Genomic DNA, 15,149 nt, shown 5'->3' with positions numbered 1-15,149 from the left:
GCAGCGGTTTCCTGGAGCATACATATAGCTCTAGTACTGCCCTCCTCTATATATATTCAGTAACAGAAAAGAAACAAAAAAACTACAAAGAATGGAGGACAACATATCCCCCTAAAAACAAGAAAAAATAGATGAAAAAAGGAAAGGATACAACAGAGCCTCAGTGGCCCTGTCCAATCCCTCTGAAGATCAATCAACAAAATTCCTTGAAAGAAACCCAAGGAATGAGTCCAGAAGGAAGAAGGAATAATAACCCTATTTTGCAATTCTGCAATCTTAATCTAATTTTCTGTTTATGTCAAGTGTCGTTATTTACGTGTGCTAGGGATATTTTTGTAACTTCTGAATTTTAGGGTTTATTTGGTCAAATTAGCTTTGGGATTTATTCATGGTCTTAAATTTCCACGAAATTGTCAAAATTTTCCGATTTCCGTCACCCTCGAAATCGAAATGGCAGTCGATTTCCGCCTCGATTAACTTCCGTCGAAATCTCAACGAATCATCCGAAATTTATTGAAATCTTGAAGTTGTAGTGAAATTTGTCGAAATTTTAACTATATGATGAAATTTTGTCAGAATTCAAATGAGAAATTTAGGAGTGAAGTGAAATTTCTATCTTAATTTATTTTATTTATTTTATCGAAACAAAAGATTATTACAAGTGCTTTTGAAATTATATGAAAAAATAAACTTATAGTAACATTTTATTTAACCATTCATGTCTAAACTATCATTATTTGTGTACTAAATAATATTTAAATAATTTATGAATTTCATTTGTATTAACTGAATATGTTTAATGTACATTATCTTACAAATATGTTTGATACACATACTATTTTACAAGTTTTCCACCTCCTACAAAACATAGATGTATTTAATTTGTAATATATTAGTCCTAAAACTTCTATTATTATGTTTGTTAACCATTTCTAAAGTTTCACAAAGAATTCCAAGCTTTATTACTAATTTCCGTTATTTTTTCAAATCGAAATTGAAATTGACATCGAAATTGAAATTTCCGTCAAAATTTCCGTACTTTTGGAGCTTCGAAATTTGAGTCAAAATCGAAATTTAAGACCTTGGGTTTATTACAATTCAGGGGCCTTTTTTTCTGATGGTAGTTATTTTTTGGTGACGCTTTAGAAGATAATTGGTTTTTAGAGGAGGTTACGTGCAAAATAGGGCTTGGCTTCTCTTGGAAGCTTAGGGCCTCGTATATATAGGAGTCTTCAGCCATTTTAAGGAGGTTTATGGAATTTATCATTTGATAAGATTTCTCTCCAAATTTCATCTCCAGACTAGCTGGGGTTTGAAGATTTGGAGGCTTGGGTTTTCAGGATTTGATCCAGCAGTGCCAGTCCCTCCATCACTGCTAAAAAGCTCGAGAGGCTAGCAAAAAGCCGCTGTTATGAGTCCAAAACAGTGCCAAAACAGGTACTAATATGAGGATTAACTTGGTGTTCTGACAAACAACAGCCTTATTTATTTGTTGTACCTAAAAACAGCAGTAATCTCTATCATTTTGAAGATTCAGTAGTAATTTGAATCAACAAAGGTTGCTAAAGCACTATTTTGAAATCTCAGCCTTTATTTCTGAATTTCTTCTTCTATTTTTACACCTATTTGCATCATCCTATCCATAAAAATGTGAGAGATATTTTGCCATTAAAAATCCTTGCATTCAAGCAATATGATAACTAAAATAGCATATTCTCTTCTAACTCTTTCTTTGGATCAGCTGGATTCATTCTTACAAGTTAAGGGGCAAAAGAATTTGGGCAATAAGGCCTCCCTAAATATGCACATGGGCCTGGAAGAGAATTTAGAGAGCACGGGATTTGGCGTATCCTTGTTTCAAAACTCTAATTGGCAGTGGCTTGCCCTTTGATAACTGGCATCCTCATAGCCCTCTTCTGGCTGGCTATGACCCCCACATTACTTTCGATTTTGGACTTCCTTGCACTGCTAAGGTTGCTGATTTAATTGAGAGCAGATCTTGGATTTGGCTGAGAAGACAATCTAGTGTTGCTGCTAAAATAAAGTTTATTCTTGACTTTACTCCTAATGCATCTACTATTGATAAAAATCGTTGGAACTTAATTTTTGGTGGATCCTTCACATTCTATTCTGCCTAGAATCAGATAAGGATTAAGACTCCTGAAATCAGGTGGCTCTCAGCCATTTGGTTCAAGCACCTATGCCCAGGAACTCTTTCATTTGTTGGTTGGAGAGATAGGTTGATGAAATTGGATAAGTTTCTAGCACAGGGAAAATCTGTCTCTTAACTATGTCACCTTTGCAAAGAAACTACTGAATGTAGAGATCATTTATTCTCTCACTGTAGAATTACTGAAACAAAATATTCAAGTGCTCACAGTTCTAGTTTTCTTGAAGACCTCTTGAGTGGAATGAAGAGCTTATTCGGACTTATGCACAAGGAACTAATGCTGCTGCCACTGTCTGTAAGCTCACTTGGTGTGCTTCCATATACCATTCTTGGAATGGCTATCTTCATTTTTATCATGCTCCTTCATCAGTTGAGTCCGTAATTAAGAAAATTACCTTTGATGTAAAGTTTAAGTGCTTTAAATTTGTATTTTTTATAGGTTTCTCTTCACTGGACTATTGCAGTTGTCTTGTTAGATGTATAGGCTTATTCCCTGTAGTTTCCCTTTATGCTTAATCTACTACATAATAATAATAGAACAATAAATATTAGCAAATAATAATAATAATAATTGTTGTTGTTGTTGTCATCATTGTTGCTGCTGTTGTTACTATCATGGTTTACAAAATGTGAAAAATACTAAAATCCAAAAAATGCAAAAAATTTCAACAAAATAAGGTTGAATTAAAATATACTTGAAAGGTTGCAAATTTAATAATTATGAAGTAGGGGCATTTTCGGAAAACAGCGTATTTTCCTTGCCATTGCAACCACCGTTAAAGATGCCAAATATTCCAAAGGAATTGAAATTGCAATTCTAGCAGTCAATAACCAAATGCAGTAATCACATTCCAATAGTGATTTTGTTCCTTTATCAATTCCTTTCTTACTTCAACTCCATTCCGAAAAACAAAGTGTAAAAGTTTCATTGCATGAAATCATATGACACTGCAATAGTGGCAATACACACTCAGTCAGACAGTCGCAGCATTTAAATAACAAATAACAGGCAAGAGGCATTGAAACCAGTAAGAAATTCTATTACAGATCAGTAGCCTTTGTAAAGACGAAGAAAAAATTCGAATTTCTCTTGTATTTACTACAGCGACAAAGAATCCGTATTGCTCGTAATATATATAATAACTCGGGTAGTTTGATTAGGGAAACAACTTGCCATACTCCCAGGAAAAGCTCGGACGACCTTCAACAAAAGGGTGCCTAATACTAAAATTTTTATAAACATATAAAAAAGGAGAAAAAAAGATTCTTTTTTCTAAATAAATCTGAAAGTAATAAACGAAAAACATCGATGTAACAAGAGATAAACATCAAGGTTGAACACCAGGGAATTCAAGGAGGACAACAAATAGTTTCTGCCTCAAAAAAATATTTGAGATGTAAAAATAATTAGAACGAATCATACACTCACCACTTTTCATCAAATATACATGATATCTCCTTCCAAATTTCTTCTTCCAACAGCAAATAATTTCCTTCTACTATCACCACTTTGTGTCTGCAAAGAGGACGGAGATTTAAGGGATTATTAGTGTGTAAATAAAGCCTATAATCAAGTTTCACAACAAATAATGAACCTCCATGAAATGAAATCAGTCTCCAATATGGAGAGGCAACAGAAGAAAACAAGCTAACAGAATAATTAGCCAAAGAAATGAGCTAGTGAACTGCTTATGTCCTTGGCTAACAAAAATTTTAAAGCCATGGAATAAAGTTGATAGAATTTTACGACATCAATCTATTCAATATAAAAATAAACAATACAGGAACATCAATACCAGGGTTTAAAAATAACAGCAACGGTCAGCATAATGATAATGGTTACAGCTGTCACGAGTGTTAGATAGTGGGTAACATTTACTGCATCCATGAATTCATTTTTTGCATCAACAAATTTGTAGAAAACACACATATTCACATGTTTTGACCCCAGAACCTTAAATACTAATGTTTTAAATGAATTTTTAGAAAATTTTAATCAACGTACAAACAACACAAATTGCAACTACTGAATGGCAACTTGGTTTTCAAGTTGCTGTTAATGAGAAAAGCACTATATTGGCTAGTTTTCACAATTATATTTGATTATAAAGGTAAGAAATCATAAATAATTAAATATAATGAAAAAGAACCATCATTCAAGCTTCATATTTTATATGACAAAAAAATAGTAAAAGACATAAACATGTCAATGTCAAGTTGTCTACATAAATCAAGTAGCACATAAAACATGGTAGATGGTACAATCACATAAAAACAATAAAACATAAGGCGTGTCTCACTAGTCAGTAGTCACTCTAACAAACTAGCCCCAACTCCCAAGTTACAACCATACACAATGGTGTGGAGGATCCAATAACTTGCATCTCTATCATCACTCAGTCCGAGAGCTGCTACCATGCCCACTTCCAACTCCTTCAAATAAGTAATAAAAGGAACCCATAATAAGGGCATCTCTAGTTTGATTTGGATATTGTTCAAAAGAAGAAGAATATTTAGAAGTTTAAGATGGGGGAAATGATTGTTGGGGTGGTGGTGGTGGATAAGGGTATGGATATGGAGGGGGTAAGCATCTGCAGGCTATGGATAGTCTAGAACAGGATAATAGGGTGCAGGTGGATAATAGTGTGGGGGTGGCGGTTGTGGAGGATAATAGGGTGGAGGTGGATAATACAACCCATATAGATAATGGCTCCTTCGACTCCTCTCACTATCGATGTTGCGAAAAGATGACTCCCCAATGCAAAAATCTCCAAAGCATTGCCTGACACCTTGGTGATGGGGTCCTCATATGCTGTATGCTAAAGTCTACAAGCACTTCAGCTTCTTAGACCGTTACCACTTGCCCCACCAGCACCACTTCCACTTCCACTTCCACTTCCACTTCCCCGACAACCACACCTAGATTGTGAATAATGAGGAGATCCAAAAGGAGGTGCAGGAAAATCACCTATATCAAAGTCATCCGATAGAGATGCTAACCCTCCAAAGGCATAACTTGGCTGAATTTGCTCACCTTCTCCAAAAAACCAATTTATGACCACTTGAAGTATGTTCTCACCAATTTCCTCCACAATGGTATCCATAAGAGCAAAGTAATATTAGGCATCCATGGGCTGAACATCCAATACATCAACTGACTTGTGGAATACAATGCCTGATTACTATAAATAAGAAAATTTACAATATGCTTTCTTGTGGGGCCTGACCAACCATCACACATGATGGTCACTCCTCTTTCCTTCCATATGCCTTCAAAGCCCTTTATCCATCCTTTTAACTCCTTGTACTCATTCAAATAAACATTTGAAACTTCATGAGTAGGTGGCTTGACTCCTTTTCTAACCTCTACGGCACAGTTTAACATGCTTGACAACCAAGGAGAACCAGCATGGGCAGGAATGTGGTTGTATATCAAAAAGCAAGAGACTGCACTACCAAACTTTTTCCTCAACTCCATCAATTTTTGATCAATTCTAGGTTGCTTGGATCTTTTGTTTCTTTGAATTTTAGGATCCATAATTCTCAACCTAGCTCCAGGAGTACCGAGGTTAATCCATTTCTGACTGCTTCCAATATATTCACGATGCTCACGCACAGAGGAACTGTCACATGATCCCAACATTTTGTCATACCACTACCTCCACTACCACGGCCACCTCCTTCTAGCTCTAAACTTTTGTCTTTCTTCCCATTCTCTAAATTCCGTAAGAATCTCCCTCCTTGCAACTGTAATCTCACAATTTTCATCATCTCCGGATTCAATAAACCCCTTTTCATCTCAAGATTCCATATGCAATCTCTCTTCCAAGTCTTCCCTTATCTTTTGTTTCTCTTTCCTTCCTTCCCTCATATTTTTTAAGTGTTGCATCATGTTTGTCTTAACTTCAAATGAAACGCTAGAACACTTAGAACCTTCCCTTTGTTCATGGGCCAAGTGTTTTTTCAATCTTGTGACCCCCTTTTATTTGTTTACCATAAAATTTGCACATCACATGATGCCTATTTCCAGCAATAACTTCATCAAATGGCCATCCAATATCCTCACTAGGCCTGGTACCACTTCCTCCACCTTGACTTTCCCCTCTCCTCGTACGAGGCATCTTCAACTTTAAGCCTTCAAAGGATAGTTTAAAGCTACAAAAGGAAAGGAAAACAAGAACAAGAAACAAAAAGAAGCAAGTACTAGTAGTATTGTAGTTTGTAGAGTTGTAGTAATTACTAACTAGCAAGTAGTAACTAGTAACTAGAGAACAAAAAACAAAAAGAAGTACTAGTAGTATTGAAGTTTGTAGTTTGTAGTTTGTACTTGTAGTAACTAGTAAGTACTAAGTAGTAAAGTAACTAGTAATTGGTAACTAGTAAGTACTAAGTAACAACCAGTAAGTGCTAATTACTATGTAGTAACTACTAACAACTAATTTAATTTGTAATTGCTTGGTAAGTACTAGGTCATTAATTAGTAAGTAGTAACTATTAAGTAAGTATTAAGTAATACTAATAAATTTATAAGTTATAATTTTAGTAAGTACTAACTTTACTTCAGTACTTATTATTTAGTACATAGTAAATTAGTCATTAGTAATAACCTAAATAACTAAGCTAAATAAGTAAGACAAATGGTAACTAGTAAGCACAAACTACTAAGTACTAATGACTAACCATTATGCAGCTAACGCTTAGTGGGAAATAGTTAATACTTAATAGTTTATGAAAATATAAAATAAAATATTTTGATTACTAATTTTATAAATGGAAAAATCTGAATATTTGAAAATAACATGGTACAAGCGTATAACAAAGAAAATACACAAAATCCTTAAATATACAAGTTCATTTCGAATGAAGCTATGAATTTAAATACGCAAAACCCTTACTAAAAAAGAAAAAAAAATTAAAAAACAGAAAAACAGAAATAATTCATGAAATTATCAAATAAACATATTTTCTCACTCCTTGGTAGATCCATGTTATACAAGCTTCAAGAAGTTTTTTTTTTTTAAAGAAAAAGCATTTAAATGCATTTCACTTACCTCACTTGGCCTTAGGATTTCGTTGGCTGATTGTTTATCTAAAATTCAAACCCTCCTTGATGTATTTGAAGTTTTTGAACATTTAGAAATGAGGTATGTAGGTTACAATGATCATATCGAATCTAAATCAAGAAGAAATAAAACAGAAAAAACAAGAGAAAGCTTTTAGCACTGCCAAACAGATCTGATTTTGGAGTTTGGAAAGGGCCCAATCCTTCAAAATCTTGATTCAAACTTCAAATTGAGTTTTGATTCACAAAACCAGCACAGAAATGGTAGAAAGGGGTTTAGGAGGCTTAAAAAGAAGAAAGGAGTTGAGAGAATGGGGGCAAATTGGTCAGAAAACCCTTAACATCTGACTGCCATGCATAACGTCCAGTACAGGACATTATGGTGCATAACGGTTCGTTACATTGTGAATTTCGTTGCACCCAATATTTTGCCCTGTAACGTTCTCAGTCTTCTCAGATTCCATTATGCAACAGTCGTTATGGCCATTATGGACTGACTTTTAGTATCATGCTTGATACAATAAATGCACCAGCTTCCAGTCATACTTCAAAGCATCTTCAAAAGAAACGCATGTAAAGTCCAACAAAATAATTAGAGCAAAGCCTATCATCGTAGTAAAGTTCTTGTGTGATGCATCTTCATAGAAGCTCATTGCCATTAAGTTTTGACCTTCTGATCGAGTAATTTAAGTTTATAAGATCAACATGTACCTAGGTGAATTTTATTAAAACACAAATGAATGAATATAACTTATCAATACCCATCTCAGTCTCAGCCAATCTATTCCTTTCTTCTTATAAAAACGAAAATTTATTGAAACAAGGAAAGAGATGTGAAGAGGCCTCCTAATAGAAAGCAATAGAAATGAAAAGGAGACAGAGCCACAAAAAATACACATAAGATCAAGCTAATGAAGGCAATCAATCCCGCTGAAAATCAAATCAATTTATTCTTCCCATCCATTCAGCATTTTTATCTATCTTGGCACATATTTCCATCCCTTTATCAATGTCATAAACTAGATGTCTTTGTGCTCAACCCAGCTCACAATCTTATTTATTTTATTTCGTTCAGTTTCTATGATGTTATCAATTTCCATCAATCAGCTTATACAAAAGAGTGCATTACTGAAACCAACATAATTGAATCACTGGTTTCTTTGAACAAAGTCAAGCATTGCCACATCAACTTCTCAAAATCTAGGTTTCTGAGTGTGATCAACATATTCACAACAACAACAATAACAACCATGCTTCATGTCCCACTTGATGGGGATTTAAGGCTTTGAATGTGAACTGATGACAACGGAACCCCTTTTTTCAAGAATTAACATTTCAGAGGGAAAAATATATATATATATATATATATATATATATATATGAATTACTTATTTAGGATACTCATAAAGAGCTACAGCCTTTAACAAATCTTGGCATCACCCCCTACGATTTTCGACCACTTGTGTTGACTCATCCATTCCTTTGGTATCATTTCTGTTTTTGTTTCTATACAGTGAAGAAACAGATTATTAAAAGCATTTGTTTACGTTACTTTCTATTTCTATTGACAGTTTTCAGACTTTCGTGAAAAAATTGAAAATTAGATTTTATGGTTTTTAATTGCTTTGGCAACTAGTTGCCAGAATATTTTAGTATTAAAAATTAACTTTTTTGGATTAAATGATTCATTTTGTCCATACTTTTTAATTAGAATTAAAAAATGATCTCATGAATTTAACAATATCTATTGATCATGTGTTGGTTAAAGATACCTTTTGATGAGCAAGTTAGGGGGTGATTTTTGGGTTGGATAAAGATAGGGCTCCAGGCTAGGATGGTTTTAACATTGCTTTCTGTTAAGATTTGATTAAAATGAATGACCTAACTTGAGGATACGTCTCTTCCTCTATTTATAATACAAATTAAACACATTCTAATGACAATAATACCCTTACTAACTTCACTAATTAACATACTAAAACACTAAATAATAATAATACTAAAAGACATAAATAACCTCTAACACTCCCCCTCAAGCTGGAGCATAAAAGCCATATGCTCCTAGTTTCTTACAAATGAATTTAACACAAGCACCCCCGCAACACTTTAGTAAACAAATCAGCAAGCTGCATATCCGACTTCACATAAGCGGTAGTAATGAGCTTCTAGACAAGTTTCTCCCAAACAAAGTGGCAATCAACTTCAATGTGCTTTGTCTGGTCATGAAAGATCGGGTTACAAGCAATATGAAGAGCAGCTTGATTGTCGCACATCAACTTCATAGGCTAAGAATGAGAAATACTCAATTCTTTCAACATGTTCTTCAACCAAACAAATTCACAAGCAGTGTGAGCCATATCTCAATATTCTGATTCAGCACTTGACCTTGCCACCATAATTTGTTTCTTACTCTTCCAAGAAACCAAATTACCATCAACCAAGACACAGTACCCGGTTATGGATCACTGGTCAGAAGGTGATCCAACCCAATCTGCATATATCCATGGATATAAGTGCGACCCTAAACACGATATCAAAACCCTCTCCTGGGTGCACCTTTGAGATATCTCAAGATGCGAATTACAGCATCCCAATGACTTGTCCTCAAAGAATCTATAAATTGACTCACAACACTTGTTGCAAAAAAAATATCCAATCGAGTGACTGTGAGATAATTCAACTTTCTAGCAAGTCCCTGATATTATCAAGGGTTAGGTAGCAAATCACCAATATCCAGCACTAACTTGTTATTAGGATGCATGGGTGTATCAACCAGTTTAGATCCCGACAAGCCAGTTTCATCCAACAGATCAAGAACATACTTCCTTTGTGACAAAATAGTTCCAATACAAGATCCAGATACTTACACAGAAGAAGTATTTCAACAGTCTCAAATCTTTGGTCTGAAACATGGTGTGTAGAAAAAGTTTGAGACTTTGAATACCTTTATCATTATCACTTGTAATAACAATATCATCCACATAGACAACAAGAAGGATCCTACCAAATGAAGTATGACGATAAAACACCAAATGATCCACAACACACCGTCAAAGACCAAACTCAAGTACTACAGCACTGAAACAACCAAACCATGCTTTAGGAGATTGTTTTAAACCATATAAAGTCTTCTTGAGCTGACACAATAAGCCAAACTCCCTCTGAGCAACAAACCCAGGTTGTTGCTCCATATAAACCTCCTCCTCAAGGTCACCATGCAAAAAGGAATTTTTCACATCTAATTGATGCAAAGGCCAGTGACAAGTAGTAGCCAAGGAGATGAACAAACGTACTGCTATAAGTTTGGCAATCAAAGAAAAAGTATTAAAAATAATTGATGCAGAGGCTAGTGAATAGTAGTAGCCAAGGAGATGAACATACGTACCGCTATAAGTTTGGCAACCAGAGAAAAATTATTAGAATAATCCAGACTATACACCTAAGTGTATCCCATAGCAACAAGACGAGTCTTTGGACGAGTCACAAAATCATCAGGGTTGACTTTCACAATGTAAACCCAGCGACAACCAACCACAGACTTGTCAGGAGGAAGAGGTACCAAGTCCCAAGTACCATTGTAATGTAAAGCATTCATTTCTTCAACCATAGCGTCCCTCCATCTAGAATGGGCTAAGACTTCCAAGACAAAATTAGGAAGGGTAGTAGATGATAGAGCAGTTGAAAAACAATAATAGGAGGGTGATAAGGAGCCATAACAAACATAGTTGGAAATGGGATGTTGAGTACATGTGCATTTACCTTTCCGAACAACAATAGAAGGATCAACATCATGGGAAGCATGATCATCAGACGAGGAAACCAAAGGTGTGGTAGTAGAAGCTAGAGGGGACTCTCTTCCTTGGAGCTGCCGTCGTGAATATACCTACAAATTAGGATGATCAAGACAATGAGAAGAACTCAAACTATATGGAGACTCAGATGGTTGGTTGGGCAAGGATAGCAACGTGGAATTTGGAAGATTAGGCAAAGGAAGAGACTCATTAAGCTCAAAAGCGCTCAGTGACTGGGTGTAGTAATGCGTATACTCAAAGAAGGTAACATCAGCAGAAACAAAGAAGCAATACAACATAGGACTATAACAACGATATACCTTTTGAGTATATAAGTAGCCCAGAAAGACAGATTTTATAGCACGAGGACCCAACGTATCCAACCCAAGAGTTAGTTGATGAACAAAGGACACACACCCAAATATACGAGGAAGAGAAAATAAAGGTATAGGAAAGAGAATGGAGTAGAGAATTTTACCACTAAGAACAGAGGATGGCATTTTATTAATCAAATAATAGGTAGTAAGTACAGCATCACTCCAAAACACTTAAGATACATGCATTTGATAAAGTAATGTGCGAGTGATTTAAAGAAGATATCTATTCTTCCTCTCTGCAACCCCATTTTGTAGAGGGTGGGCAAAGGATAATTGAAGAATAATAGCAAACTAAGTCATATAAGTAGTGAATTGTGCACTAAAAAACTCTTTAGCATTATCACTTTGAAGTATTCGAGCTGGCAAACCAAATTGAGTCTTTATTTCAGAACAAAAGGCACAAAATACATGACATAACTCAAAACGATCTTTTATTAAATATAACCAAGTCATTCTTGAATAATCATCCACAAAGATTACAAAGTACCAGAAACCCAACTTGGATACAAACCCTACTAGGACCCCAAACATCAGCATGAACTAACATAAAAGGGCTTGCAACCCGTTTATTGACTCAGGAAACGAAAGGAACACGATGGTGCTTTCCCAATTGAAAAGACTCACAATCGAGATAGGACACAAAACTCAAACTAGGAATAAGGCATTTTAACTTTTCCAAAGAAGGTTGACTAAGGAGACAATGAATTTGGAAAGGTGTGATAGTAGCTATGGAGGCGGTAGAAGGAGATAGAGGCTCAAAGTGATAGAGTCCACCAGCTTCATGCCCTTCACCAATCATCTTCCTTGTCTTCAAATCCTAAATAACCACAGAATCAAGGAATAATGTCACTAAAAAATTCATGGATTTAGTAATTTTGTTAACAGACATAAGATTAAAAGTAAATTTGGGAATATATAAAACCAAAGGAAGAGAAATAGAAGAAGTGGGATTTACAGTCAAATTCGTTAATTGCAATAGTGGGTCCATCAAAAAGAGTAACACAAGGTAAATTTGCAGGATATTTAAGAGTGAAGAAGAAGCTAGGTATACCTGGTTAGCAGCGGAATCTATGACCCAAGGACAAGGACGAGAAGTACTGGATGACAAGCATACTATGTGATTACCTATTTGGGCAAGAGATGCAATGGGAAGAGGAGCTTGTTGTGACACTTGATACTGCTAGAACTTGGAATCCTCTAACATGGATACACATTGGCTGCCCCCAAAGGTGTGAAGTCAGTGGTGATTGCATTGACAACACATGAAGGTCTGCCGTTAAGATCCCAACATTGCTCAATAGTGTGATTACTCCATTCACAGTGAGTGCACTTGCGAGAAGTACCTCTACCTCGTCCATCTCCACCACTATGACCACTCGAACCACCTCAATAACTTTTGCGATTGTTTGGTAAAGAACTAGAATCGCCTTGTGTAGCAAAGGTTGTCCTTTCAAAGCTAGATACAAAAGCGAGAGAATGCATGCTAAAGGAAGCATGAACACAGTAGCTTGGCACTAGTAAGTATCTGGACCGAACTACCTCAAACTCGGGTCTCAAGCCTGCCGGAACACAAAGAACTATATGCTCCCTCTTCTCTTGCATCTCACGCGCGTTGGCAGTTATAGGTTGCATGACGTTAAGATCCTTATGAATACGCTTCATATGTCCAAAATAATCTGCAATACTCCTATCTCCTTGTTGTAACCATGGTCTTAAATTTCCACAAAATTGTCAAAATTTTCGTCTAAATTTCTAGTTTCCATCACCCTCAAAATCAAAATGGCATTCGATTTTTGTCTTACATAATTTTCATCGAAATCTCAACAAATAATTTGAAATTTATTGAAATCTTGAAATTTTTGCGAAACTTGTCAAAATTTTAATTATGCAATGAAATTTCCTTAGAATTAAAATAAGAGATTTAGGAGTGAAGTGAAATTTCTCTCTTAAATTATTTTATTTATTCTTATGAAAACAACAGATTATTACAAGTTTGGAATTATATAAAAATATAAACTTACAACAACATTTTATTTAGTCATTCATGTCTAAATTATCATTATTTGTATAATAAATAATAGTGTTTTAAAAGGCGTTCGTGAGGTGCGCCTCTTGAGGTGTTTTCGGCTTAAAACGCCCTAAGGCATAAGTGGAAATGTGAAAATCCAAAAAGGCATACGCACGAGGGAGAAGGCGTACGCCTCAAGTGTAAATATTCGCCTTTTACGCCTCAAATGTAAAGGTGTATGCATTTTGGGTTGCCTGATTTAAAACATAAATTAACAAAAAGGGAACCAAGAACTCTAAATCTAAAACCCTTTCCTCCCTCTTTTCGACGAAGCTTCTTCTCTCGAAGAAGCTTCTGCTCTCTCAACGAAGCCTTTAGCGACGTCTTCTCCTCAACGATTCCTCTCGATGAAGCTTATGCTCTCTCGACGAAGCCTCTTGTCTTGTCCTCTCTCGACAATTCCTCTCGACGAAGCTTCTACTCTCTTGACGATTCCTACAACGACGTCTTCTCCTCTCTCAACGATTCCTCTCTTGACGAAGCTTCTTCTCCCTCTCCGACGACTCGACAAAGCTTCTTCTCCATCAGAACTTTTTTTAATTTAGATTTAGATTCTTAGAAATTAGAATCTTTGATGATGAGACATTGTGATGTTTTCATTTGGCTTTTTCTCTTCTTTTTATAAAGTTATGGCTCATGCTTATTTTTAAAATACATTGTTTGAGTTTGTTAGCTAAAATTGGCCTATATGATACTTAATAATTATGCTTTTATTTTTTTCCCCATTATTCTAAATTTTTTCTCATTTTTATACTTTTATTTTATTTATTACTTATTTTTAAAAATAAAGTCCCAAAATGCTTACGCCTCAACACCTTGAGGCCTTGGCCTCGCCTCAAGGAGGGTAAAATGCCTATGCTTTACTACTGATTTCCATTATTTTTTCAAATCGAAATCAAAACTTCCATACTTTTGGAACTTCGAAATTTGAGTTGAAATCGAAATTTAAGACCTTGGTTGTGTCTGAAAGTACTCCTGGGATAAATCATACATACATGTAATGTTACTGGAGCATAAAAGTTTAACATAATTCCAAATCTCCTTGCACGTATCTAGATGCATACATATTCGTGCAATTTGTGGCTCAATCGAATTCCATAAAAGGGAAACAGTCGAGGCATCTTCTTGAACCCACACATCTTTTCTCTTCTCATTAAAAGGATCAAATTGGAGCAAGTGGTCAAATTTCACTAATCTTGCTAAATAAATCCGAACAACTTTAGATCATTGAACATAGTTCTTTCCATCCAAATTTTGAATCGTTATTTTTGGAAGCCATGTAGGAAACAATTCTTTTGGATTCATAGATTCCATCCCAACACTCACAAATCAGCAACCACACCAAAACAAGAAAAACAATAAAAACTAATCAGAACAATCACAAACTATGTGAAGCAATGACACAACCATGGACGAGGTGAACAACACACCGATAGATATAGAACTGCCACAACTTCACAACTGAACATACGAACCCTTCCTCTGTCTAGCATTCTAGATCCTAATCTATTATCTATGCCCAATCCTCCTACATCTTCATCCAGTTCGAGTCCATCTCATTGCTTAGATCATCCCAATTGATAGGCTCTAATCAAAGGAGGAGAGCCTCCTTTAACTTCTACTTCTATGCCTCTAGTTCCCTCATCAGATAATCTTGTTTCTCATGACATTGATCCTCCTA

General features: G+C 35.4%; 1 protein-coding gene across 6 annotated transcripts in view; it reads right to left on the bottom strand.

Moving 5' to 3' along the window:
- The window catches only part of LOC131155755 (ATP-dependent kinase-like protein notR'), a 74,909-nt gene that overhangs the window by 10,094 nt on the left and 49,666 nt on the right, over window positions 1-15,149 (bottom strand). For all 6 annotated transcript variants that reach the window (XM_058109135.1, XM_058109138.1, XM_058109134.1 and 3 more), the window contains one exon: window positions 3,600-3,686. In XM_058109135.1, coding sequence (XP_057965118.1) covers window positions 3,600-3,686 — 87 coding nt within the window. The remainder of the gene's footprint in view (window positions 1-3,599; window positions 3,687-15,149) is intronic.

The sequence above is a fragment of the Malania oleifera genome, chromosome 5, assembly GCF_029873635.1.
Source record: "Malania oleifera isolate guangnan ecotype guangnan chromosome 5, ASM2987363v1, whole genome shotgun sequence".
NCBI lineage: Eukaryota > Viridiplantae > Streptophyta > Magnoliopsida > Santalales > Ximeniaceae > Malania > Malania oleifera.
The sequence above is the reverse complement of the archived record's forward strand: the minus strand, read 5'-3'. Positions and strand labels throughout refer to the sequence as shown.